Genomic DNA, 27,753 nt, shown 5'->3' on the forward strand with positions numbered 1-27,753 from the left:
TTTGTTCTTTGTTTTTGAGCTATATCTGTCTGTTTGAAATGTGTAAGAAAATGAGCTTTAAAATTTTAATTAATCTACTTCAGCATTCTAGAATTCTGTTCGGGTCTAAAGGGTTAATTAGGCAATTTTCTCTTGAACCATATGGTGTATCCACTATAACTCATGGATACTATGGACACAGATATAAACAATAAGGTATGAATAATAAAATAAAAAAGTTATTAATATATAAATGACCAGTTACCATAGATGACCTATTAATTACCGAATATTCCAGTAACTTTGGTAGCTTTGCAACCCTAGGATGGATGGATGTACAGTATTATGTCACCATAGGAAATATGCATGTCCGTCACAATACTCGTCTCTGATAGGCTGGAATGTCACGGACTTGATACTGGGGTCAAGTTAAGGTGATTTTGTACGATAGTGTTGACATGTGACAATGCATAGTAAAGTCCTGTCTTTATTGATTATTGCTGGTATGTTTGTTTGAAACTATATAATGGGTATGTATCACTAATACACAGATGCACGTGGTGCACACAAAAAGGTACTGCTCTTTGAACTGCCATGCCCAAAACACCCAACATCAGTGGCCATGAGGTACAGAGAACGAGTGTTGCTTTGCATTGAGCTGAGGAATGATGGCCTAGTAGTTCATGTTTAATGCCTGGCTCTGGTGAAAATGAATCAGCATTGGCATTTTGGAAAAACAAGACACAGAGAAGAAAAGCTGGACCGAATCTTTCTCGGAAGAACAATCAAACTCAAAAGTATGAACACCTCTTGTCTGATTTTACTCACTAATTCATCTCTGCAAACTTGTTCACAATATCTAGTAAATACAAAACACACAAATTGTCAAGCACTTTAAATTCTTCAAATCAACCAGGTTACCTACCATATTACAAACTTTTTAGATGCATGATCATATTCACCACCTGTGCATAAACATATCCATCTATAAGTCTTGAATGTATAGGATTCCATCAGAAGCTACACTGCAGCATCTACAGGGATAGGCAACTGGTGGCCCGCGGGATGCATACGGCCCGTGGACCAATTTAAAATCAGGGTGGGGGGGGGGGACTCGGTCAGGGTCTCAACTAAGAGTTAGAATAATAAAATAGAAGGTTCAATTTTGGAATTTAGTTGTGCATCAGCAGTTTTTTAATTAGCTCATGTCATTGGTAAATTAGTCTAGCTTTCTGAACTTGTAGTAAGCAATTACCGACCAGGGTGAGGCCCATTGATCATAAGTCATCATATTTAAAAACTGCAAACATTTTCCTCCCTATGGCAAAATGTTTAGAATTGCTTGAAATGCGCTCTACAACTGCAAAATCTTCTCTCCGCCACAGTGTGGATGTGTGGGTACGCAGACCCACGAGCCACTGCAGCCCCTCATAATGTCTCCAGACCCTCATCATAGTTGCACATCCCTGACATGCAGTGCCTTCGGGGAAGTACTCACACCCCTTGACATTTTTCCCAAAACATTTTGTCAAAGACTGATTTTAAAATGGATTAAATTGAGATTTTTGGTCACTAGCCTACACACAATACCACATGGTCTTGAGTTCAACCCCTTTGTTATGGCAAGCCTAAATATACATTGGCAAACATTTCCAAAAAATATGTTTTCACTTTGTCATTATGGGGTATTGTGTGAGATAAAAATAAATACATGTAATCCATTTTCAATTTAGGCTGTAACACAACAATATGTGGAAGAAATCAAGGTGCATGAAAACTGTCTGAAAGCACTGCACCTCTGTACTATCTACCTCTGTACTAAATGTGGTGCTGTTATCTCAAAACAGTCCTTCTGCATTGTAAAACAAATTTACAATATGTTGCGATTTTGTAAAATGACTGACATGGCCCCGTAGAGGCCCCTAGGTGCCAAATCTGTGGGGTTTCCATTTCTTAATCCTTTCGGGGTACATCAATGGTCCTATGCAGCATATTTGGTGCTGTTATCTCAAAACAGTCATTCTGAATTGTGAAACAATGTTACAATATGTTTGCATTTTGTAAAATGTCAGCTGTGGCCCCAGGGGCCAAATATGTGGGGGCTCCATATATACTGTAAATATTTTCAGGGTACATACATCTACCTCTGTAACACATTTGGTGCAGTTATATCAAAACACTACTTCTGAATTGTACAATGTTGTGTTACTTTCAGTGGCCATTTTGTAAGATGGCTGCCATGGCCTGATATGTAAATAATTTCAGGGTACATAAATCTACCTCTGCAAAATTTGGTGCTTTTATCATAAAGTGAACGATTGTTATGAAAATTTCAGCTTAGCCGCCCCACTACCTGGGAAGATCCAGGAGAGTCCTCCGGGAACCAGAGCTGTGGGAATGAAGAGAGCACCAGCACTCTTACTAAATGACAACACATAGAACATTGCCTGGTCTCTCGAGGAGAACGTCAAGCCATCCAAAATCTGTAGCAACAATAAAGAGACAGTGATACATCCCATCCTGAAGGGGATGCTGCTGTTCTTGTTCTCGGTGTAGAGGGGTGAGTGCAGGCCCAGGCCCAGGCCAAACAGGGTGCCCATATTGCGCAGGAGGCTGGCAAAGGGGGTGGAGTCCATGTAGACCCACTCGGCTCTCACACACCACTTCTGGGCTTTCTCCAGGGTCCACAGCAGGTCCACGCCTACAGCTTTCAGCAGCTCATAGAAGCCCACAGCAAAGGAAAGCAGAAAGAGGGTGGTGTAGAAGTACTTCTTCAGACTGGCTCCATAGATCCACTGCACTCTGGAGAAGGCCTCAGCCACCATGATACCTGCCATGGATATAGACAAGAACATTTTAGAACAAAATCAAAACCCGATACCCCTCTTACACTGTAAAGAAAAATCTAGTTGTTTTACGGTAACTTACTGGTAGCCAGTAACTGTAAAATACAAGTTTTAGTATTTTACCATGAATCCGGAAGAAACTTTGGTTTAATAGCACATTGCTGTAAAGGTATTGTAAAATATTTACTGTAAAAGGTACAGTATGTTACTGTAATTTCCAAAGAAACTTGGGTTTAACAGTACATTACTGTAAAGTTTACAGTCTGTCAGTAAAAACAACAGGATTATTTTACAGTGTACTTGCTGATCCAAACCAAGCCAATCCGAGCTGTACTGTGCCGGCCTGGTTGCGCATTCACCACAGTTCCTGGAAAGGACGACAACGTGAAAGGAAAATAACCAAGCCTGCACAGTACGATTCAGGTTAGCACAACCTGCTAGGGGTACAAGCTGCATCTTGAAATCTCGGTCAAGCCCTGGTTCTCTGACCTGCGATGACCCCACTGATGACCTGGTGCGGGAAGTGGGCAGCCATGTAGACTCTGGACATGCACACTAGCAGCTCTACTGTACACAGCAGCATCCAGAGCCCCACCTGCAAGAACCTGGGGAAGAACAAGACACTAAGGCCCCGCTCCAAAACAACAATAGATCCTACCCCCTAACCAAGTTTTTGTTTACAGATTTGTCCTCCAAAAAATCTATTTGAGGTCCAGAAAAAGGGCAGTTAATTGAAAATATATAAGTCCAACATTTCTACATACTTTCTATCTACAGTAGTTTCAGATGTTCAACGCATAACATCGGCTAGCAGGCCATAGTTTTCCCAACTCTGTCCTAACCCCTAGGCACTTTGTGTGGATCTGAAAGCACTGAATTGGGTATAAACAGTAACAACACCATTGACTCCACTTCTCTTTTGACCCACCTGTACAGGAGAGGGGGGAACCGTCTTTCTGTTGCCACTGAGAAGACAGCTGTTATCATCACGTACCACACCCCAGACGAGCCCATGGCATGACCCGAAGGGCTTCCTATTAAAAACAGCACACTTTGGCTTCATGAACCATTTTGGATATAAGCATTGGCTAAAGCACACACATCTGGCTACCAGGGATATGATGAACATCTGGGCAAAGTCCCTTTGTTCAGCAGCTATTGTCTGCATTATTTTCCCATCATCACATTACACCTCTTTCCCATCCCTGTTTGGTTGTCTTATTTAGACAGTGGACACACACCCTGAAGATGCAATTAGCTAAACAACAATTACACACTACACTACCCACTGAATTCCTTTCCAGATAAGATTATTCTCTTATGTATTTTCCCTGCGGAATGGGAATCGATAAGTACAAAGGTGTTATGGCACTATAGTACTGGTATCAGTCATTTATGACATACAGGCCAAGCAAATAATGCCTTGTAAGAATTCGCAGATGAGTAGGTAAACCACCACTTCCCTCCGGATTATTGGCCAACGTGCAATCATTGATAAACAAACTGGACGATCTACGATTGAGACCATCCTACCAACGGGACATTAAAAACTGTAATATCTAATGTTTCACCGAGACGTGGCTGAACAACGACACTGGTAATATAGTGCTGGCTGGCTTCTCCGTGCATCGGCAGGACAGAGCATCTACGTTTGGTAAGACGAGGGGCAGGGGTGTGACTCTATTTGTCACTAACTGCTGGTGCGTGATGTCAAATATTGAAGAAGTCTCGAGGTATTGATCGATGAAGGTAGAAACCTCATGATAAGCTGTAGACCACACTATCTACCAAGAGAGTTCTCATCTATATTATTCATAGCCGTCTATTTACCACCACAATCCGATGCTGGCACTAAGACCGCACTCAACGAGCTGTATACGGCCATAAGCAAACAAGAAAATGCTCAGAAGCGGTGCTTCTGGATCCTGGACTTCCTGATGGGCCTTCCCCAGGTGGTAAGAGTAGGCAACAACACATCTGCCATGCTGATCCTCCACACTAGGGCCCCTCAGGGGTGCGTGCTTAGTCCCCTCCTGTATTCCCTGTTCACCCACAACTACGTGGCCAAACACGACTCCAAAACCATCATTAAGTTTGCTGACGACACAACAGTGTTAGGCTTGATCACCAACAATGATGAGACAGCCTAAAGGGAGGAGGTTAGAGACCTGTAAGTGTGATGCCAGGACAACAACCTCTCCCTGAGCAAGACAATGGAGCTGATTGTGGACTATAGGAAAAGCAGGGCCGAACAGGCCCTCATTAACATCGACGAGGCTGAAGTGGAGCGGGTCGAGAGTTTCAAGTTCCTTGGTGTCCACATCACTAACGAACTATCACGGTCCAAACACACCAAGACAGTTGTGAAGAGGGCATAAAAACACCTTTTCCCCCTCAGGAGACTGAAAAGATTCTACATTGGTCCCCAGATCCTCAAAAAGTTCTACATCTGCACCTTCGAGAGCATCCTGACCGGTTGCATCACCGCCTGGTATGGCAACTGCTCAGTGTCTGACCATAAGGGTAGGGCATATGCCCCGCCTACCCCCAATTTGATTTGAATAATGCTTCCACTTGCCAAGACTGCTAATATCTTGAGGTGTATTGAGTGATAATCATGGGGGTGTCAAACTCATTTCGCATCGTGGGCCACATACGGCCTAGGGAGATGTCAAGTGGGCCGGACCATTAAAATTATACCATACTCTGCTATAAATAACCAAAATATCATGTCTTTCCTTTGTTTTGGTGTAAAGAAGCACAAGAACATTAGGAAAATATTGACATTTAATGAACTATCCTTTTACAAAACATTTCATGAAACACCTCATATTTCCTTAGACAAATGTGCAATTTACTTTTATCATTCACAAATATGCATTGCAACTGATCCCACTGATTGTACAAAGGCACAAAACTTTAATTGGTACTGAAAAATATAGTAATGCACTTTAAGATTAAATGAGACTTTTAAAGAAAAGAATTTTTAAACCACTTACACATACGCATATAAAATCTAAATGTAATCCCTGCGTACACCTTACAAACTAAGGAGAGTGATTTTAAATGTGTAATGAAGAAAGTGTTCGCCTGTCCTGTAAATCTGTAAACTTCATACATGAAACATACATACACATACAATACATACTGAAAATTTATGGAGTTGTATGAACAGTAGAATTCCATCACACAACTTTTGTTTTGAAGCTGCTGACTAACATTAAAGTGCACATTTTTTAAATCACCACAGTAAGGATTCATCTTCACAGAGCTGTATTCTTTCAATGCAAACAGTATCTAAGGCAGCATTTTAAAGGTGTTAGTCTAGTCTGGACTTGTATTTGTACCTGAAACTTGGCATCTTTTGGCCTGTACAAGTGCATCAACACCAGGTGTCATGTCCTGACTAGCTGTCACTTTCAGAATGTCATTTAAGTGCTTGTTTGTGAGCCTTGAACACATTTTTGTTTTATTGATATTCATCACTGAGAAAATTTGTTCACAAAGGTAGGTTGTCCCAAACATGCACAACATTTTAGCAGCCAGGGCTGTTAATTTGGGGTACCCTGGTAGTAGATACTGATAAAATCTGTCCAGACCTACAGAGGCAAATTTTCCCTTCAAATCTGCATCACACTGCAAATCAATTATCTCTAGCTGAATTTCGACTGGCAGGTCAGAAGCTTTAACTGTGAAAGGTGAGCGAAAAACTGAAAATTCTGTCTCAAGTTCACCAAATACCTGAAAACGTTTCTCAAACTCCCGCAGTAGTCCTGCAATTTTGTCTTTGTACCGTTTCATGTCCGCATCAGGTCTGGTCACACACACATCTCTCAGACAGGGGAAATGAGCAGGGTTGCCATTTGCCAGTTGCATCTCCCACAAAGTCAGCTTCAACTTAAATGCATGTATGTTGTCAGAAAACTGTGTGACAACTTTTTTGCGGCCTTGCAACATTTTGTTCAGATTGTTCAAGTGTTCAGTAATATCAACCAAGAATACAAGGTCCCGTAGCCATTCCTGAGATTGTAATTCCAACACCGGTTTTCCTTTTTTCTCCATGAACTGTCCGATTTCCTCTCGTAAATCAAAGAAATGCCTCAGCACAGCGCCTCGGCTTAACCATCTCACTTCAGTGTGGTATGGCAGGCTGTGGGTAATGTTGCTGTCGCTGAGAAGTTTGTCAAACTGATGATGGTTCAGACCTCTGGACCGGATGAAATTTACAGTGCGAACAACCACCTCCATGACGTGGTCCATTTTCAGCGACTTGCAACACAATGCCTCCTGGTGCAAAATACAGTGAAATGTCCAGAAACGATCTCCTCCATTAAGGGCTTGTACTTTGTCTTTGAACTTTGTCGCGACACCTGCTTTCTTTCCGACCATGGTTGGCGCGCCGTCTGTAGCCAGGCTGACAGCGCGGGACCAGTCCACTCCAACTCTGTCCAATGCAGCAACGACAGAGCCGAAAATGTCCTCGGCTGTTGTGGTGTCCATCATTGGCACCAACTCAAGAAACTCTTCAGTAACAGTCAATGTCTCATCAACTCCTCAAATAAATATGGCCAGTTGGGCCACGTCTGTGATGTCAGTGCTCTCGTCAATTGCCACGGAAAATGCAATAAATGACTTGACTCTCTGTTTCAATTGACTGTCTAAATCTGCCGATAGTTCCGAAATCCTCTCTGCTATAGTATTCCTCGTCAGGCTAATATTGGCAAAAGCTTGTCGCTTCTCGGGACATACAAGTTCAGCCGCCTTCATCATGCATCGTTTAACAAAGTCACCGTCGGAATACGGCTTCGATGCTAATGCTATTTCGCTAGCAATTAGGTAGCTGGCTTTTACCGCTGCTTCACTGACTTCTCGGCTCTGGATGAAAGTTGACTGCTGTTTCCTCAGACCCGCCAGCAATTCGTTAATCTTATCTCTTCTCAGTTGTCCTTGCAAGCCGTCATATTTTTCGCTGTGATGAGTCTCGTAGTGGCGTCGAATATTATATTCCTTCAATACCGAAACTTGTTGCAAACACACCAAGCACAAAGGTTTTCCGTGCATCTCTGTAAATAAATAGGACGTGGTCCATTTTTCTTTGAAAATTCTACACTCCTTATCTACTTTTCTCCATTTGGATAACGACATTTTGGCTAATGAGGGTGTAGCAGAGAGGTAGAGACCAAGGTATTAACAACGTCGTAACAAGCAGCAGATGGCGCATTGATACCGTCTGCTGTTTTCAGTCTGTCTCAGTGATGCGGCTTGTCTTCTACTCTGATGGAAAGAGTGCGCCCCTTAGCGGATAATCCATGAATTGCAGCGAATTAAAAATATGAATTCCATGTCTTTTATGCATTTTTTCCACTTTCAAATTATCCTGCGGGCCTGATCGAACCTCCTTGGGGGCCGGTTCCGGCCCGCGGGCCGTATGTTTGACACCCCTGATGCTAGACTCTGGCACACAGCTATCTATGGCATTGCCTACCTGGTCCAGTTTCACAGGTGATGGGGAATTGTTTTAAGGCAGGGGCTGGATCTGTCCCATAGAAGCGAGTATCATGGACCCACCAATAGGGTCTCTCTCCAAATAGAACCCTGCCATGGAGAGGGAACATCATTCAACTCTTTGAAAGTCCCGACTTTGTAATATATAATGACAATTTCAGTTTTAAATTATGTTCAAGTCAGCGTACATTTTTGTTAATGTGTACTAAATCGCAATGTGTACCAAAATCCATGAAAAACAAATGACAGAAAACCAATTTAATCCGTTCCTTACCACTTCATGACCAGGTTGAGCCAGTCCCCGATGACAGCCACCCAGATGAGCTTTACACCCACGTCCCTGCGCAGATGGAACCAGACTGGGAAGAAACAAAAGAAGGTGGTATGCAGGTCAGCCACTGTAGAGGCTAGGCTAAACCAGCCCTCATAATGCCCATACTGGGTCTGCAGATGGATGGCCACTTCCACCCCCCAGCTGTGGAAAAGATCCATGACTGTGGTGTGGATCCAGATCAGTCCCCAGGGAAGGTACACCAAAGCTGGGCGAGGATTGGAGAATGGTCAGGAGCGGTCCTCTTGAGCTCCAGGACTGTCATGCAGTCTGTTATTCCCACTGGACTTTATTCAAGGTTAGGGCATTTGTTTGCTTCCAGGAGGTTGTTGCAGACACACTCTGTAACCTTTAGCCTACACATGGGCAGACTTGGTGATTTGGAGGCCAGTCTGAGGCCCCTGGCCTAAGTGATATTTGGTTAACCCTACCCCACCTTGTGGGCAAAACATTTGACTGGCGGTGGAGATTAAATATATATATATATAATTTTAAAGTACATTTCCAGCAATTCTACACATTTTGCTATGAGTAGAGAAAATGTTGCAGTTTTAAAGCTAATTTCCCAGATATTCTACACATATGCCATGTTCATGCTATATATGGTTGCCTAATGGTAAGTCCGCCACTGATCCTACACCCCTCCATGGAGCTCCTGCTCCCAAAAGCGGTAAACAGAGGTGGTCTGCTCTGGAGTGATACGCTAGCCCCTGAAACAGGATGACAGGATGACAGGATGTGCAATGGTGAGTGAAGGTTTTTCCACTTCAGGACTATACGTCTCTTGGTGAGGATTGTAGCAAGGACACTTCAAGTAGTCCAATGAAAATTGATTGACCTATCTATGTCTCACTACTTCAACCACATCCATCATTGGCATGTGAAATGAATGGAACTCAATCAATTGAAAATTCACTATTGACTTTGTGACCTGCTATAATGATGTCAGTTCATTGACTATTTCCTTCCCAGATAAAACCCTGGCTTGGGGGTTGCCTTATCGGACTTATTTACAGTACAGTGAGTACCATATCTAGGACCTAGTGTTATTGGTAATTTATCTTCTCAGCATCTCCTGAGTAAGTCCAAAACCATTTAATGATTGATTCCTTTATGTAACCGCCCAGATGGGCTAGCTGCAGGATTCTGGCCAGACTCAAATTTCACAAAGTCGTCAGAAATGTATTATATAACAGACAGATTATGGTCTGCAAGTTGTCGAAGGATGGGCGTATTTAGCGTATTGTGTGCATATATATATATATATATATATTTGCCTTTTTGTAATTCAAATGTTTTTTTATTTCTTCTTTTTTTAAATGTGTTGTTTAAAACTGGCCAAAAAGTGGGCTTAGGGAAGTCTGTGCATTTGTGTGACTGTTTTAGTCCCTATCTTATCCATTACATGGTCTTACAAGGACATCTTACTGTATTACACATAAAGCAGACTGTAGTGTAGTAAAACATTGGGTTTTCATTTCAATAGAGAAAAGCGAATGCAATGCATGTTTTCCACGCATCCCCTTGCTTGGCTTGTTTTGCCACAAATTGTATTGTGGAGGCTATTTGTTGGGTTTTTAATTCCACCGGTCAATCATAAATGAAGTATTTTTGGCTCCATTTCAGGGTGAGAGACACAGAGACACTGATTGACTATTGTTTTTACCTGTCCTTTGTACTTATTTGTATGGCCTCTATCCTTAGTACAACCCTCCCAAACACCCCTGCCCCACTGTGTCTTATTACACGTGCAAGGTCCAAAGATCAGGGTACATGCCTGTGGGTGGTGGGACCCTCGGGTATAAAAACAACAGGCAGACTCATGCATACAGTGCTCTCATACCCCATCACATCTCACATTGGCTTTCTAGACTGACAATTCACTCGGGACAGTTCGAAAATGGAGGCAGTCATGGATGCCATGCAGGGCTATGGGGTGAGCACCACTAATTACCTTCAGACCAACTATAAGGACGCCCAGGGTTTGTTCCTGTGGGTGTCCTGGGCTGCTGACCTCAGGAACACTTTCTTCATCTTCTTCCCTCTCTGGTTCCACCTGCGGGAGTCAGTGGGCATCAAGCTCATCTGGGTGGCAGTGATCGGAGACTGGCTCAACCTGGTCTTCAAGTGGTGAGTCGCACTGCCTATGAATTTTTTCTGTGTGGTTTATGCATGTGTTATGAAGTCATTTATATTGGTACCCATCAAACAAACGGTTACTGGGATACCAATTCAGAACTTGATCAAATGTGTCCCTTCGGCAACATCTGGCACATTGACTTGTCGACAAATGTGCACAGTCCCTGTCAATTTAATTGAACTAAAATGCAACCGACTGAAATTCCCCACATTCATCTTAATTCTAAGTGGCTTGTGCTTTCCTTCCTAAGGATTCTGTTTGGCGAGAGGCCGTATTGGTGGGTCCATGAAACACCTTACTACAGCAATACCACTGCACCTCACATTGAACAGTACCCAATGACCTGTGAAACTGGCCCAGGTAAGAAGCATCACTTTACTTTCATATACTTCTACCGTAGTGCCTTATGACATGAAATATACACTCCCCTATGTATTTATTTGGAAAGTGAAGCTACAACTTTTCATTTGGCTTCATACTCCAGCATTTTGAATTTGAGATCAAATGTTGAGGAAATTGTTGAAGTTTTCGCTTCACTGTCGAAATAAAAGTTTATGGGAGTGATATGCTATGATTCAGTGAAAATAGCCAACGTTTTATAAGTAATGATGTTGAGAACATTCATGGTTTACGATATTGTATAGCATTGTGTTGAATTTTCATTTTACTTTAATAAAGTGCTATGGCCATTGACTGAAGTATGCCTTTCTGTCTGCGTGCCTGGTAGGCAGTCCCTCTGGCCACGCTATGGGAGCTGCAGGCGTCTACTACACACTGGTTACCTCCATTCTAGCCATCATGCTGACCAAGAATAAGACGGGATCTTCCTCCAAGGGCCTGTAAGTTCCAGAACATTCAACCCCTCTTGTCCTCAATGATCTTATTCTTGTTTGCCATTTTTCGTTCAGTTCTTGTCAGTTTTATGCTACTTGTCTGTGCAGCACTGTAGTTGATGATTTACCCTGAAAACTAACTTCAGTTAGTCGAAGGGAAGGGGATGCGCCAAAGATTCCGTTCGAGTGGTTTTGTTGTCAAATCAAAGGAAGCAACAGTCGATTAAAATGATTACATGTATCAGAAGCCTATTCACCTCTAGTGACACAGGAAAAACAAATTCCCATGCTGTGCATAATATTTATTTGCACATTTACTGGTATTCACGATTTATTATGCAGTCTCTTAGCAGCCAGGCAGATTTCAAAATGCCTAAATATGCATTTGCTGATGGTTCCTCTCCCTCTCCCCTTGTCTGGGCAGGTATCTACGGGGCACTCTGTGGGCGTTCTTCTGGGCGGTCCAGGTCTGTGTGTGTCTCTCCAGAGTCTTCATTGCTGCCCACTTCCCCCACCAAGTCATCTGTGGAGTAATCACAGGTCAGTATGAAGCCCTTATACCAGCCCTTATAACAACCCTCACAAATATGGCAGAAAATGTGCAGATTGTTCAACTACATGATGTTAATATTACGTTTTCTATTTGATTTCCAGGTATGGTTGTGGCTGAGGCGTTCAACAGAACCCAGTGGATCTACGGAGCCAGTCTGAAGAAGTACTTCTACACCACCCTCTTTCTGCTCTCCATCGCTGTGGGCTTCTACGTGCTGCTGAAGGCGCTAGGCGTGGACCTGCTGTGGACCCTGGAGAAAGCCCAGAAGTGGTGTGTGAGAGCCGAGTGGGTCCACATGGACTCCACTCCCTTCGCCAGCCTCCTGCGCAACATGGGCACCCTGTTTGGCCTGGGCCTGGGCCTGCACTCGCCCCTCTACACCGAGATCAAGAACATCAGCGGCACCACCCTCTTTAGGACGGGATGTATCGTCACCTCGCTGCTCCTGCTGCACCTCTTTGACTCCTTCAAGCCCCCCACGCACACTGCCGCTGTCTTCTACCTGCTGTCTTTCTGTAAGAGCGCCACTGTCCCCCTGGCAACCGTCAGCATCATCCCCTACTGCGTGTCTGGAGCTCTGAGCAGCGTACAGAGCAAGAAGTATTTGTGAGGTCGTTGGCGGCCGACATGCACATAGTCTCGGGTATTCGGATATGACTCCAGAATTGAACCGTGCTGTAATCCTTAAATCATTCCATGCATTGACTTTCTTCCCAAACTGCCCAAGCGATCAACGAGCCATTGTGTTCTTTGTCTACCCTACTTTCATCCAGTCACCCATTGTAAAGGTCTTATTTTCTTATCTACACACAGTGTGAACATTATAATGAAAGGATTATCCAGTGAATTACTCAGTGGCACTTAAGACACTGTGGTTTGATTGTATCAAAACTGATCATTTATAAGTAGTTCAGTGCGAACTCAGGAGTCCAGAAAGTTAATGTTCCTGTTTTGAAACGAGATAAAGCCAAATCAAATCCAGGAGAAAATGAGCCCAAAAGCTCTCTCAGGGACTTTAGTGGCCTGCTTTACAGTGCGTTCTAAGAATATGTTATACATGAATAACTTTGTTAATATTTGTTTTGTAACTGTATTTTTCCTGTTTAATATATTTTTAGAAATTCTGTCAGATATTTATAATAAAAATCTTTCAAATATATCACTGACTATGTTCTAACACTAGTATGCATATATTTAGGGATTGGTTCAGACACATGGTTCTACATTCAGTTTTTAAATGTTTCCTATCATTAATGACACGTTACTGATGAACTATCAGCAAGTCCACAACACTTTGAAACTGCAGCAGTGGTAAAACTAAAATCATCACACTATCAGTGACATGCGTCTACAAAACAAGTACACATTTTAAAAATATATACTATTTGTACAGTACATATAAACAGAGCCAAACCAGTGGTCATCAACCCTATATGGAGCCCTGGACTTTAGCCTCATGCTCACTGATAATCACTGATGACATAGGTCCACACGTCACACAGCCGTCACTCGCTGCAAGTACTTAGAACAGACAGCCTTGGCTGAACCATCAATATTTGACTGCCGGGTTTTTAATCGATAGAGTCTGGCCTGCTTTTTGTTATGCATTTGGTTATGTATTTGCTAGCCTCAAAGCAGACACAATAAAAATTAATGTCCAAACTTATTTCATTAAATACACTGGCTCGCAGTTGGCATTTCATTTCTGTAAGGACCTCGCTTTGTGCACGGGGGACTTGTCATGCTGAATTAAGAAAGGGCCTTTCCCAAACTGTTGCCACAAAGTTGGAAGCACATAATTGCATAGAATGTTACTGTATGCTGTGGCATTAAGATTTCCCTTCACTGTAACTAAAGGGACTAACCCAAACCATAATCATCCACCAAACTTTACAGTTGGCAAAAAACTGGGGGGGACAAAAACACAATTTCAAAATGTGGTGGAACATGTCCCCCCGTCCCCAGTGAAAGTTGCGCCCCTGCCAACATGTAATGGTTTCTGAGAAGCTGAATTATATGGTTCTGCACTACACATAAGGTAAGCCTGTCCCTGCTCATACCTAAGTGTTGCTGCATGTGGTCAAACCTCCGCTCCCAGTCCATCTTCAGTTGCACCTCCTGGCCCACCTTTAGGACTGAACCCACAAAGTGCAAAGCCTCAGCCCCCTGCCATGTCACCTGCAGCACCGGCACATCCCAATCAGCCTTCGGTCATCTGGCTGGAGATGGAAGATACTAGGTGTTAGCCTGTGTCCGACCACTTCCAGCCCACCTCAACAATGGTCCCATCCTTATCTCACCAGAAAGAGAGGGGTAGTTCAGTGACTTCAAAGATGAGAGTTGATGCATTCTGGCCTTCCTGTATTTACCTGACCACCTCTCTCAGGACACAATATGGTGTGTTGGAGCTCGACATTGACATTTCTTTCTTCCCACTGATTTCTTCTTTCAGTTCACCAGGTGAGCAGGGTGACAAACTGAGGTGAGAAACTGCAGAGAGAAAGACAATTTGCCAACATCAAAGTTATGATGACGGTCAGTTGAAAACACCTCATTTATGCCAAGGACTCCCGCCCTTGTAAACATTTAGCAGTGGTAGCCCACCTCTTTAAGGAATACCTAGGATAGGATAAAGTAATCCTTCTCACCCCCCCCCCTTAAAAGATTTAGATGCACTATTGTAAAGTGGCTGTTCCACTGGATGTCATAAGGTGAATGCACCAATTTGTAAGTCGCTCTGGATAAGAGCGTCTGCTAAATGACTTAAATGTAATGTAACTGACAATACGTTCAGATTCTTCAGCTGCCAGTAGTAGCTACAGATGTAGGATAATAATTTGACCACTCTGTGGCAGGATAACTTTACTGCAATGAAGGAAATGTCAAACTTGTAGTGTATTTGAGGTCTAAAAAGGTTTCTGAAGCTTGTAATTTCCACTTAGAAATTTCGGACTTGATTTTCCTTACGAAAAATGTGTCAAAACTTACAAAAATGTCCATTAATTATAGTTCACATATTAATGAACATTTCTTGTTGCTGCTCGATTACTTTCCTGCTGTAGCAAACGGTCTCAAATTAATATCCTACATCTGTTTCATACATCAAAAAGACAGATATGAATGAACCAGCGCCCACTTGTGTCTGTTCGGCAACAAAACATTACCAGGACCAGGCTTGAAGCAGAAAAACAGAGCAAATGCACACATCTAACTGCGATTAGGCTCCTGCATGCATAAAGTTGTCAATGAAAAATCAGGCATATTCTTAATTTCAATGTGCAGTCACTACTCACAAAAAGTCATTGGATGAGCATGTGCGTTGGGACGTTAAACACAACTAGACCCATGTCTGTTCGGTCTGGCTTGATTTATTGTGCAGCTAACGTGCTTTTTGATTGACATTTCTTCATGACATTGGAAGACTAGACATTGTGTAAGAAATGTCACACTCTGCCTGTCAACAACTAGCTAGCTAACTAAAGTAGGCTACACACAAAAAGAGGACAAGTTACTGTAAGAATGTTAGCTAGCTAGCTAGCTCATGCTAACTGTAGTCTAATGTTGGCTTGTTACTTTTCAGCTAGCAAGCTCCTGACTGTGTCAAGTCTTAAAAAAGCACAAGGCAAACAAACATGTTACTCTCGCTCAAACCTATTACATGTAAAAAATCATTTTCACACTGAAATGCCATATTTAAAGCTCTAATATGTAACTTTTTGGGCGACCCGACTAAATTGACATAGAAGTGTCAGTTATAGATCTGCCATTCTCATTGAAAGCAAGTCTAAGAAGTGGTAGATCTGTGCTATGTGCCCTATTTCTATTCTTCCTGCGCTTAAGTAGAATTTCAGCATTTTTACTTTCGGTTTTGTACACAAGCTTCAACCAGCTGAAAATACAATATTTTTTGTTATGGAAAATATATTTCACTGCAGTTTAGACAGTACAATGATTCTCTACACTATACTTGCTTGTTTTGTCACATAAACTGAAATTAGGCGAACTATTAGAAATTTAGCAACATGGAAATGGCGGAGCGATTTCTGCGTATTGCACCTTTTTAAAGAAATATAATGTCATAAATCCAAGGTACACTCAGTAGCTCTATTTTAGATCCCTGTAATATGGATGCGTTTACTAAATTAACTGGTCTACGCAGTAGTTCAATAGCCAGAACTGTCTGCGTTCTTTCGGCAGCAAAGAAACAAAAGCAACTGTAGCTAGTATTTCCGGTTTCGGGTTCTGCCTTCTAAATAAAAGCCTCTGAAAATACTTTTCAAGCGAGAATGGGTTATACCGGGAATATGAGATTTTACTTTTGAAGATAGCCGACACCTACAGGTTAAACTCAAATAAAGCATACTACCTAAACATTTGGGTCCTTTCTAATGTTTTCTGCAAGCGGTTGAATTGCCATTGCAAACAGGGGGAGGGGGGAGAACATCCCTATCTTGTGTCCTGTTCTAAAGTAATTTAATTCAATAGTGTATTATATGTGTATATTTTTGCTTTAAGATATTTTATAATATTTTTATTAGATGTATTATTTCAGCTGGAATGTTTTGAATAGAAAAGGCCATTTAAGACAATGTATTTTCAGCAACAACAGCCATTCAATCTATATCTTGTCTTTTAGCTTTATTGTATTCAACTGAATCATGTTCTTGTATTCGTTTGTAAGTGTATATTTGTAATACACCCTGTTTGATTGATATGTGTCAAGTCTGGTAAAACTTTTGCCATTTTGTTGCATAGGAGCTTTGTTATTTTATTGTCACAATTTATTAAACGTATGGGTCTGTAATACGTAGGGGACTCTACAGCTTTTCCTTGTTTTAATATAACTGAAATAGCTGTTTGATACATGGACCTAGGAACCACTGAATTGAGTGACATGTGTGTTGTCATTTGCTTAAATAGGTGTGCTACTTTTTCCCAAAATATGAACTAGAATTCTATAAGAAAGCTGTCCAGTCCTGGTGCCTTTCTAATATTTAGTATTAGTGCCTGATATTTCTTTTGGGGCGATCTATGTTTTTAGTGATACTTTTCTGTCTGCTGATAATTGCTGTACGGTTGTTGAGTCTAAGAAGACTATAGGATCAGTCCCACTGTTTAATTCTGATTGATATAGATTTTCAAAGAAGCTTTAAACATTTCCAAGAATCACATTGTTCCTAATGAACACATCTGTACCGTTATCTTTTAAGATTAGAACTGGTTTGGCATGTTTTGTGAGTGCTGTGCTGTTTATTTGCCATTAGAATGTAACAGGTATTGGTATACATGAATACAAAACTAAACTTATTTGCAGATGATCTCCTGATACACCTGACCAATTTTGAAAACTCAATGCCCCCGCATGCTAAAGTATATTTTCAGAATACTCTACAATCTCAGGATGTCAAATTAACGTTGAAAAAGAACAACTCATGATCTACAGCAATCCTTTAAGTGGACCACAAAAAAATACCAAATACGTAGGATGCTTGATATGTGACAACAAACAAATATATAAAGATAACTTTAGCCCATTACTCAACATTAGGAAAGCAGACCTAATTAAATGGAACAATCGTACCATAAATTTGACAGGTAGAGTAGACCTCTTCAGAATGGCATGGCTCCGAAGGTTGTTATGCTTATTCTCAGTCATACCAACTACTCCACCAAATAAATCATTTAAAAAAAGTATACTCAGTCATAAGACTTTATATGGGCAAATGAAACTTACAGAATAAAAAAGCGACGTTTTGCATCTTCCTAAGTCTGAGGGTGGTTTTAACCTTCCAGACTTGGAGTTGTATCAACTCTCCACCCAGGGCTTTTACTTTCTACGTGTAGTTAAATACACTGAAGAGGAACAACGGGTACATATTGAAGGTGCATGTGCATGTTCATCCCCAGAATCTTTTCACGTGTCTATTTTCAAAGGATAAAACTACGAACATTTACAACTTCATAGTTGAGAACACTATATGGAAGAAAATGTAACTTATTCTAGTATCACAATATCACCGATATAAAATGGTGCAGTGATGATGCAGGCATCGGAGATGTGTGTGTGAGCATGTGGGCCTGGGCAGGGGTAATGTAGTAATGTAGTCGATTTTTGTGGGATGTCGTTTGTCTGTTGTATTGTATTGTATTGTTGACAAAAATAAAATATTGAAAACCAGAGATTAAGCAGCATTCAGTTTCTGTCTTTCTTCTGGCAAGCTTTTCATCTCCCTCCCCCATCAATCAATCACATTTATAAAGCCCTTTTTTTTACATCAGCAGATGTCACAAAGTGTTATACAGAAACCCAGTCTAAAACCCCAAACAGCAAGCAATGCAGAGGAGTTCACAGAAGGTGGGATGGTCCTGGAGTGAAAACTGAAAAGGCCCCTTCTTTCCAGAGAGTTCCATTACAGCCTATAGGGAAAGGGGGGAGAGATATGTAGCCCGAGCAGCTGATAACAACTGATCTAAAAATAGTGCAGGGCCTAACAGATGGGCTGCTAACTATTCTGAGTAGGCTACTTGTTCTGTCAGTCAACGACAAAAGAACTATAAATGTCCAAGAGCATATTATCTCCCTAGAATCAACAAGATGGCTATGCTACCAAAAAACCTTCCCAGGCCAGAGGACTGGTATGTACTGTATTGCTGTGAAGCTTTTTTCTCATTTGACAGATTACATCTACAAATACAATATAACAAAATGTTCATTATGTTTTCTCTGCTTCTAACAATAGTCAAGGAGCACAGGCTCTATGGTATGACCGGAAAAAATATGTCATCATTAATTTCATGGTGCAAAACCCCAAGGATGTTGAGGTTGATATTCAGGATACCTTTATAGTTTTAAGGTGAGTTTGATTCATTTGTAACCCTGAAGTGTGCATGATCTAGAAATTCCTAGTCTAAATAAATAGTGTACAAATAGTGTGCGCGAGAGAGAGAGAGAGAGAGAGAGAGAGAGAGAGAGAGAGAGAGAGAGAGAGAGAGAGAGAGAGAGAGAGAGAGAGAGAGAGAGAGAGACAGAGACAGAGACAGAGACAGAGAGAGAGAGCATTTGTGTATGTGAGGTTGGGGGGGAGGGTTGGGCAACTATTCTAATGTGCATTGATTTATTAAGCAGGCATGTATTACCACTCTATAATGACTGCTCTGACGCTGTTATTGCCAAATGTTTCATTATAACCTACGTTTTATAATGTTGTTTGTGTCTGGATTTGTGTCCATGACAGTTGTAAAGATGTCGATGACAACAGCGTCTACAATCACATTTATTTCTATGACAAAGTCATCAAATTTGTAAGTATTCATATTTCTCTGTCATATCAAAGTTAATTTGATTCTCACAATTAACACAGATAACAGCTGTAAAGATGTATAAATATGCAGCATGCTTGAATGTTCAGCACGGTAATGTATTCAATAAATGGATCCACATTACAGAGCATTATGGATACTGCAGTACATCATGCTCAAAGTAAGCTTTGTATATTTATCTAACAGGACTCCCAAGTGAAGGTCCATGACCGCAGCATCCACATCTTGATTAGGAAGGCTAAAGAAAATGTAGCATGGCCTCGTCTTCAGAAAGATGCCGATCTCAAGGTACTGGAACATTTGATCTTCCACTTAGAAGAAGTGAAGAGCAGTGTGAGGGTAGACTAATGCTTCATGTGTTAAAGGTAGACTCAGCAATATGACGCCATCAAGAACAGTGGGGCGACGAAGGCAATTTGTGCCCTCCCCTTGGGCCATGCTCACACTGGAAAGAGCCAATAGACTTGGTTGATTCGAAGGTTGTTACTGTTAACTACTGAAAGCAGAAAGTCACCATGCTACACTGTGGTAGTCATATTGCAGGGTCTACCTTCTCACTGACAATATGCGCATCAACATGCTCTCTCTCCCAACATTATTCTGTCCCTTGTAGCCAAATTGGATGGCTGTAGACTTTGATAACTGGAGAGACTGGGAGAATGAAGAGGACGAGGGAATGGCGGAGTACGAGCAATATTTTGACGTACGTGTAACTGCCAAATGGGCTTATATCCTATGTCTATGTTTGAAGGTCACATCAGTGTGGCTTTAATGAATGGTTTTCCATTTGTAGATGATTCAGGATATGGGGAACAAGAAAGAAGGGCCACCTGCGATGGATGATCTGGATGATCTGGTTAGTACAGCAAGAATCCACCGCCAATTCGCATTTCACAAACAATCATTAGAGACATATTACCCCTGACTTGTCAGCATGTAAAGCAAGTGAGGAAGTTTATCGAATGAGTTGTTTTTTCTCTCCACAGAGTGATTGAATACTTTTCTGAAGAGAGATTTCCTCTGCATTGGAAAGCTTGATGTGCATTGAAAATCGCTGATGAAGACTCATCAAAGATCATGCCATGTTGATGGATTTGTGTATTTGTTGATGATTGCTGTGAATGCGATGTGGATTAATATATTGAATTGCTAGGTATTTTTCCTGGTACTGTTGTCTGTGTAATTTGCATTACTATCTATTGAATGTTATTTATTAAATCAACTGAAGTCTTGTTTCTACTTTTCTGATATGTAACCTCTTAAATATACTGAATAAAAATATAAACTCAACATGTAAAATGTTGGGACCATGTATCATGAGCTGAAATAAAAGATCCCAGAAATGTTCCATAAACACAAAAAGCGAATTTCTCTCAAATGTTGTGCACAAATTTGTTTAAATCCCTGTTAGTGAGCATTTCTCCTTTACCAAGATAATCCAGCCACCTCACAGGTGTGGCATATCAAGAAGCTGATTAAACAGCATGATCACTACACAGGTGCACCTTGTGCTGGGGACAATAAAAGGCAACTCTAAAATGTGCAGTTGTGCAGTTGTGTCACACAACACAATACCATAGATTTGAGGGAGCTTGCAATTGACATGCTGACGACAGAAATATCCACCAGAGCTGTTTCCAGATAATTTCATGTTAATTTCTCAACCATAAGCCACCTCCAATGTCGTTTTAGAGAATTTGGCAGTACATTCAACCGGCCTCACAACTGCAGACCATGTGTAACCACGCCAGCCCACACATGCAAGATGGTCTGTGACAACCCATCCGGACAGCTGATGAAACTGTGGGTCAGCACAACAGAAGAATTTCGGCCCCAACTGTCAGAAACCGTCTCAGGGAAGCTCATCTGCGTGCTCGTCATCCTCACCTGGGTCTTGACCTGACTGCTGTTCGGCGTCGTAATCGACTTCAGTGGCTAAATGCTCACCATTTGATGGCCACTGGCACGCTAAAGAAGTGTGCTCTTCACAGATGAATCCTGGTTTCAACTGTGCCGGGTAGATGGCAGACAGCGTGTATGGCGTCGTGTGGGTGGGCGGTTTGCTGATGTCAACGTTGTGAACAGAGTGCCCCCTTTTGGCGGTGGGGTTATGGTATGAACACAATTGCATTTTATCGATGGCAATTTGAATGCACAGAGATACTGTGATGAGATCCTGAGGCCCATTGTCGTGCCATTCTTCTACAGCCATCACCTCATGTTTCAGCATGATAATGCATGGCCCCATGTTGCAAGGAACTGTACACAATTCCTGGAAGCTCAAAATGACCCAATTTTTCCATGGCCTACATACTCACCAGACCTGTCACCCATTGAGCATGTTTGAGATACTATTTTTTTCTTTTTGCATCCTCGTATTGAGGTTCAAATCATACAGATATCTACACATTTACAGTAAAAACAGAAACTCAGTCACATTTTCAGACCCAGATGTCAGTGTAATTGCAAGAAAATATAGGACCGTTAAGTAGCAGCGTGATGTAAACGGTTTAAATGATCTAATTAGAACACTCTAGTCTTTGACGTGACCATTCTATGGTTGATTTGATCATGTGACGATGTATCCCGTCACAATGTAGTGTCTTGCCAATACCAGTAGGTGGCACCCTTACGGTGTGAATGCTAAAGTGTTTTTGTTTTTTTATGGCCCTTTTCATATACAAGCACAACCCATCAAGGGCTTATAACACCACCATGGCTTATTGGTATTAGCCAGACATTGTTGTATTGTTCATAAGTAAGTAACAATACATGGGCAACCAGCTGTTTTGCACTTTAAAGCAGTCTGAAAACTCTTAACAAGGAATTCTTTTTTATAATTCATCCTGTTGCCCAAAATGATTCTTTAACTTACTGTTCATAATATCATTGTTTCCTTATGTACTAGGGTGCAATACTACATTATATGGCCTTGGTTTTATGTAGATCTCCTGTGCTGATCCGGTGTGGTAAGGCCTACAGGTATCAACATTACCCTCATTACTTATTAAAGCCTTGCTTCCAGGTAATGCACCTTTCAGGAAAACACCATTCACTATATTGGTAAGTCAGGTCCAAATGCCTGGATTATTAACTGCCCTATGCCCTACTCTGAGCAGTGCCTAGTACAGTTATATCACTGCCATAGAACTTTTGAGTCTGATTAAATCCCTGATCCTGTTTTGCAGCCCGCTTTAGTTCACCTCTCAACGTGGGGTTGTTTTTGTACCCTTTGGGCATTATTAGATTTCCAATGATGTAATGAGCTAGTTTGAATAAGACTTTGATCCACGTTAGATGTGGTTCAACAAGCTGTAGAAGTTATGCCGTACCTCCACACTACCTCTGGCAAGGCAGGCTTCAATTTATTACTGCGACAGAACATTCCCGTATTGCCATGTTATTCAGCTCGCACGTAAACAAACATTTCATATGCAATTTATTTGAAGTTTATACAGGACTGTAACCGTTTGGTAATGTTAAACAATCAATGATGGACTTGTAGCACCCGCCGTTAGACATCTGCATTGAAGACAACTGTTTGTCATCTGCATTGAAGACAACTGTTTGTCATCTGCATTGAAGACAACTGTTTGTCATCTGCATTGAAGACAACTGTTTGTCATCTGCATTGAAGACAACTGTTTGTCATCTGCATTGAAGACAACTGTTTGTCATCTGCATTGAAGACAACTGTTTGTCATCTGCATTGAAGACAACTGTTTGTCATCTGCATTGAAGACAACTGTTTGTCATCTGCATTGAAGACAACTGTTTGTCATCTGCATTGAAGACAACTGTTTGTCATCTGCATTGAAGACAACTGTTTGTCATCCAATTGAACGATGGAGAGAAACCATCTCTTCCTCATTCTGGCCTCCTTCCCTCTGTCTTTGTCATAAAACACACTACCCACTGGGCACAGGCATTCAATGTTGATTCAACATAATTTCATTGAAATGACGTGGAAACAACGTTGATTCAACCAGTGTGTGCCCAGTGGGTAGTCTGGTTTTGAGAAGTTGACTGTACCTGAACAGAAAGGCACTAGGACCCAGGAAACCCCATCACTTCTCCACTCCTTCCCTCTCTCTGGAGAGCTGCATATGCTGATGTTGCCTCCCCTCTCTGTCTGTCCCTGTTTCAGATTATAGAGAAGTTGGCTGTGGACCCCTCTCCTCCTCCGATATGGCTGCCAGGAGACCGGTTAGCCCCAGCATCGTGTGTGGAAACCAGTCAGAAGAGAGTGGCCCCCACCTCCTATCTTTAAGGCTCCCATCTCTCTTGGCCAGCTACTGCTGTCACTAAGGAACTAGGCTACTCTCTGCATAGTATGAGTTTTTGCACCTCTCCTTCACAGGACGACACAGGAGCTCTACCTTTTTGAATTTGAGTCTTCTCTGTCTCACGCTCATACTCTCCTGTCGCCTCCCTATTTCTCTCTCCATCTCTTGAGAGTTGTTCATGCCGCACAGGGACCTTGCGTACAGGTCTGACACTTTCTCGTTGTTGCTTTAGAGTAATTTTGTGTCATCACTTCCTGTCTGAGAGGATGAAGGAGCAGGAACATTGGAGAAGATGATACTTTGGGCTGGCCTGCTCCCCTGGGGTTAAGGAAATTGTCAATGTTCGCCACTCAATGCCACATAGAGCCTCATCTCAACGGGAGAAGTAGTGGAAGAATACGTTTGGTTCACCACAACATTTGATTTCCAGTGCCGTCTTTAGCCGTGGAAGTAGCTGTGGAGTACCTGGGTCTGTGCATCCGGGATAGATAATCATGGGCAATGCCGCTGGGAGCATGGATGTGCCACCGGGGAAGGAGGTGAAGACGGTGTCGGCCCCCCCAAGCTCAGGGGCCCCCCAGAAACAGGCGGCAGGCCCCAAACTCCCCATGCCTGCCGAGGAGGAGTTAGAGGAGCGCTTCAATGCAGTGCTGGTGAGTCTGATTGCAGATAACACACACAGGGCCCAGAATAAGGAGCCTGTGATGGCACACATACCATTTTACACACTCCCATACAGAAGCAAGCAAAACAATACAAAGAAACAAAGAACACTAAACATTTTGAAAACGTGCACATCCCCAGGACAGGCTTATCAAAGAGCAGGGTACATAATGTGACTGTGGAAGGACAAATAAGTCCTTTATTATCTGGTTTACAGTAGTATTGAGTTCATTGTATAGTCATTTGGGGATGGATAAAGGGGAAGTTCTGATCCATATTTGCAGTGGGTAATGTATAATAAAAGTTAAACTTTAAACAAATATAACCCCACCTGGACTGTGAGTTTGTGACACACGGTTCATTTATTTTTCAAGTTTGTAGATCAAAGATATTCCTGATTCCCCTAATCCCAATGACTTGTACAATTTCACTTTTATAACATCAGTTGTTTGATCTACAGTAGTGTTAAAACGTTAGGCAAGCCACATTTTAATAGACGGCATTCACTGTAGTAACATTAACAGAAAACCCATCCATTCACTTCCTAACACAAATATTTCCTTGTACTCGATGACAAATCCTCAACAGAACCGATCGCAAGTTAGGAATTCCTCGACTCCATAACTTAATGTTCCTGTGACTCCCTTTACTGGGCCCATTTGTCCTCGGTCTGCAAAAACCTATTATAGGCCAAACAACTCGTGGTCATGTTGACAGCCAAAAACCAATTGAGAAACAGTGGCTCAGCTACATTTGATGTAGCTCAGGGGTATCAGTGCCATGGAATACCATTAAATGCATTCTTGTTTTTAGTCTCGCACATCCCTCTTTATCTCCTTGGTCCACACCTATTTGTTTGCCCTGTAGAGTTGCATCATTGATATGGAAACAAATAGATGGTGAAAGAGAAGAGAGCTACCTGACTATGTGTCCTTCGAGAAGCTTTCTATGTCACTTAAGACACTTATAGGCTAACTTGACTTTTTCCATAGAAATTACATTAGTGAGATGTGCACAAACAAACTACTCTGCTGTGTCAATGTGCAATTGCAGCTGCCAGATGACACTTATATGGATACTATGATGTTAATTCAGGTCAGTCTCATGGCTCGTTTTACTCAGTCAAAATCAATGTGTACTCCTGTAATTGAAAGCAATCTAGAATGTGGACTTGATTGCAGATAACTTACTGTACAAAAACGATATCTGAAAATGGTGTTATTGTGAGGAAGGTGTTACATACGCACAGGAAGTCAGGAAACAGGTGCAGATTAATAAAGAACAGATACAGATGAACAAACATGAGCGTACAGAACCTGAGAGAAAAACAGTAACACCTAGTGACTGAATACTGAGGGCTAAATAAAGGGAGCGTAATCAAAGAGGGAATGACAACCAGGTATGCGTAATGATGGGGAACAGGTGTGCGTAATAATGAAGCCAGGACCATTGTTTAGTAGATTGGTGACTAAGAGCACCGGAAGGAGGGAGCAGGAGTTTGAGACGATAGGTTACCTCATTGACCCTGTGGAGGACCTTGAAGGGCCCCACAAACCGGGGGCTCAGCTTCGGCAGGACAGGCGGAGCGGGAGGTTCCTGGTGGGGAGCCATAAGCGATCACCAGGATGGAACACTGGGGCCTCACTGCGGTGGCAGTCCGCCAGATCCTTCTGACGGTCTCACGTGGACGGTGTACCACACCTCCACTGCGCACTGGAACCACTCATCCACTGCAGGGGCCTCGGTCTGGCTCGGAGTCCATGGAGCCAGGGCCGGTTGATATCCCAGGACGCACTGGGAGTCAGCCTGGTGGAGTGTCGAAGTGACTTCTGGTCATAGTCCACCCAGGAAAGAACAAGGCCCACTCACCTTTCCGGTCCTGGCAGTGACTTCTTAGGAACCTCCCCAGCGCTTGGTTGGTCCAAGGCTGGTACCCGAAGGTGAGGCTGACCGTGACCCCTAGCTTTTCCATAAAGGCTTTCCAGATCCTCGGAAGGCCATAGTCCCGGAAGAACTGCTGGTATAGTGCCTCAGCGACCTGGAGAGCTGTGGGGAGACCAGAGAGGAATAAACCAGCATGATTTAGAAAATCTGTCCACAACCACCAGAATGGTGGTGAAACTGTGGAGAGGGGAGATCGGTAGGGATGCTGAGGCACGGGAAGGGGAAGGAGCTTCCCTGCTGGAGCGTCATCACAATGAGTGCGTCCAAGGAGAGGTTGTCATCTCGACAAGCCAGTTCCGTCTGGACCTCCTTGCGCAGTCCTCTTCTGAATAGTGTACTGAGTGCCGGGTCATTCCATACACTGGATGCTGCTACAGTCCGGAAGGTGAGCGCGTACTCGGCAGCGGTCTGGTCATCCTGCAGTAATTGGAATAAATCAAATCAAAGTTTGTTAAGTGAGCCGAATACAACAGGTGTAGTAAAGTGAATATAAAGTGAAATGCTTACTTACAGGCTCTAACCTATAGTGCAAAAAAATGATGTTAGGTTAACAATAGGCAAGTAAAGAAATAAAACCGTAAAAAGACAGGCGATATACAGTAGCGAGGCCACAGACACCGGTTAGTCAGGCTGATTGAGGTCGTATGTACATGTAGATATGGTTAAAGTAGCGTAAAAGAGGGGTGCGCAGTAGCGCAAAAGAGGGGTTGGCGTGACACAATGCAGATAGCCCGGTTAGCCAATGTGCAGGAGAACTGGTTGGTCGTATGTACATGAATGTATAGTTAAAGTGACTAAACAGAGTAGCAGCGGCATAAGAGGGTTGGGGGGGGCACACAATGCAAATAGTCCGGGTAGCCGCTTGATTACCTGTTCAGGAGTCTTATGGCTTGGGAATAAACCTGTTGAGAACCCTTTTTGTCCTAGACTTGGCACTCCGGTACCACTTGCCATGTGGTAGTAGAGAGAACAGTCTGTAACTGGGGTGGCTGGGGTCTTTGACAATTTTTAGGGCCTTCCTCCGACACCGCCTGGTGTAGAGTTCCTGGATGGCAGGCAGCTTAGCCCCAGTGATGTACTGGGCCGCACGCACTACCCTCTGTAGTGCCATGCAGTCAGAGGCCGAACAATTGCCATATCAGGCAGTGACGCAACCATGCTCTCGATGTTGCAGCTGTAGAACCTTTGAGGATTGGTTTCCTGATGGGGAAATAGGCTTTGTTGTGCCCTCAATAGGCGCTATAACCCCCCTCCAGTGGATGATCGAAAATGGCTCTGATCAGAGCCATGAACCCCTCATTCACATACAGCTCCTCCTCTCTCCCAGATGGCCATAGCCCACTCCAATCCTGC

The 27,753-nt window shown here is 42.6% G+C and overlaps 4 protein-coding genes and 1 long non-coding RNA gene across 9 annotated transcripts in view; 3 read left to right on the top strand and 2 right to left on the bottom strand.

Moving 5' to 3' along the window:
- Positions 1-777: 777 nt before the first annotated feature.
- LOC124039963 (glucose-6-phosphatase catalytic subunit 1-like) lies at positions 778-8,946 on the bottom strand. The gene is made up of 5 exons (XM_046356558.1): positions 8,605-8,946; positions 8,311-8,420; positions 3,754-3,859; positions 3,315-3,430; positions 778-2,809 (listed from the first exon to the last, which is right to left on the bottom strand). The coding sequence occupies exons 1-5, from the start codon at positions 8,820-8,822 to the stop codon at positions 2,301-2,303; spliced, it is 1,059 nt and encodes a 352-aa protein (XP_046212514.1). The 5' UTR covers positions 8,823-8,946; the 3' UTR covers positions 778-2,300.
- A 1,363-nt stretch (positions 8,947-10,309) lies between these two features.
- LOC124039965 (glucose-6-phosphatase catalytic subunit 1-like) lies at positions 10,310-13,346 on the top strand. The gene is made up of 5 exons (XM_046356567.1): positions 10,310-10,791; positions 11,052-11,161; positions 11,529-11,640; positions 12,059-12,174; positions 12,289-13,346. Exons 1-5 carry the CDS (start codon positions 10,562-10,564, stop codon positions 12,795-12,797), a joined length of 1,077 nt encoding a protein of 358 aa, XP_046212523.1. The 5' UTR covers positions 10,310-10,561; the 3' UTR covers positions 12,798-13,346.
- LOC124039967 lies at positions 11,562-26,813 on the bottom strand. Its single transcript, XR_006839664.1, has 5 exons — positions 25,972-26,813; positions 14,557-14,677; positions 14,248-14,406; positions 12,269-12,437; positions 11,562-12,157 (listed from the first exon to the last, which is right to left on the bottom strand). It is a non-coding gene; the product is annotated as an uncharacterized LOC124039967 (long non-coding RNA).
- On the top strand, positions 18,681-20,739 carry LOC124039966 (putative protein PTGES3L). The gene is made up of 7 exons (XM_046356568.1): positions 18,681-18,823; positions 18,928-19,041; positions 19,423-19,489; positions 19,694-19,795; positions 20,121-20,210; positions 20,301-20,363; positions 20,494-20,739. The coding sequence occupies exons 1-7, from the start codon at positions 18,783-18,785 to the stop codon at positions 20,500-20,502; spliced, it is 486 nt and encodes a 161-aa protein (XP_046212524.1). The 5' UTR covers positions 18,681-18,782; the 3' UTR covers positions 20,503-20,739.
- The window catches only part of LOC124039964 (formin-like protein 1), a 68,790-nt gene continuing 64,686 nt past the window's right edge, over positions 23,650-27,753 (top strand). For all 5 annotated transcript variants that reach the window (XM_046356559.1, XM_046356560.1, XM_046356562.1 and 2 more), the window contains exon 1: positions 23,650-24,446. In XM_046356559.1, coding sequence (XP_046212515.1) covers positions 24,288-24,446 — 159 coding nt within the window. In that variant the 5' untranslated portion in view covers positions 23,650-24,287. The remainder of the gene's footprint in view (positions 24,447-27,753) is intronic.

This window comes from Oncorhynchus gorbuscha, linkage group LG07, assembly GCF_021184085.1.
Source record: "Oncorhynchus gorbuscha isolate QuinsamMale2020 ecotype Even-year linkage group LG07, OgorEven_v1.0, whole genome shotgun sequence".
In the NCBI taxonomy this organism is placed as follows: domain Eukaryota; kingdom Metazoa; phylum Chordata; class Actinopteri; order Salmoniformes; family Salmonidae; genus Oncorhynchus; species Oncorhynchus gorbuscha.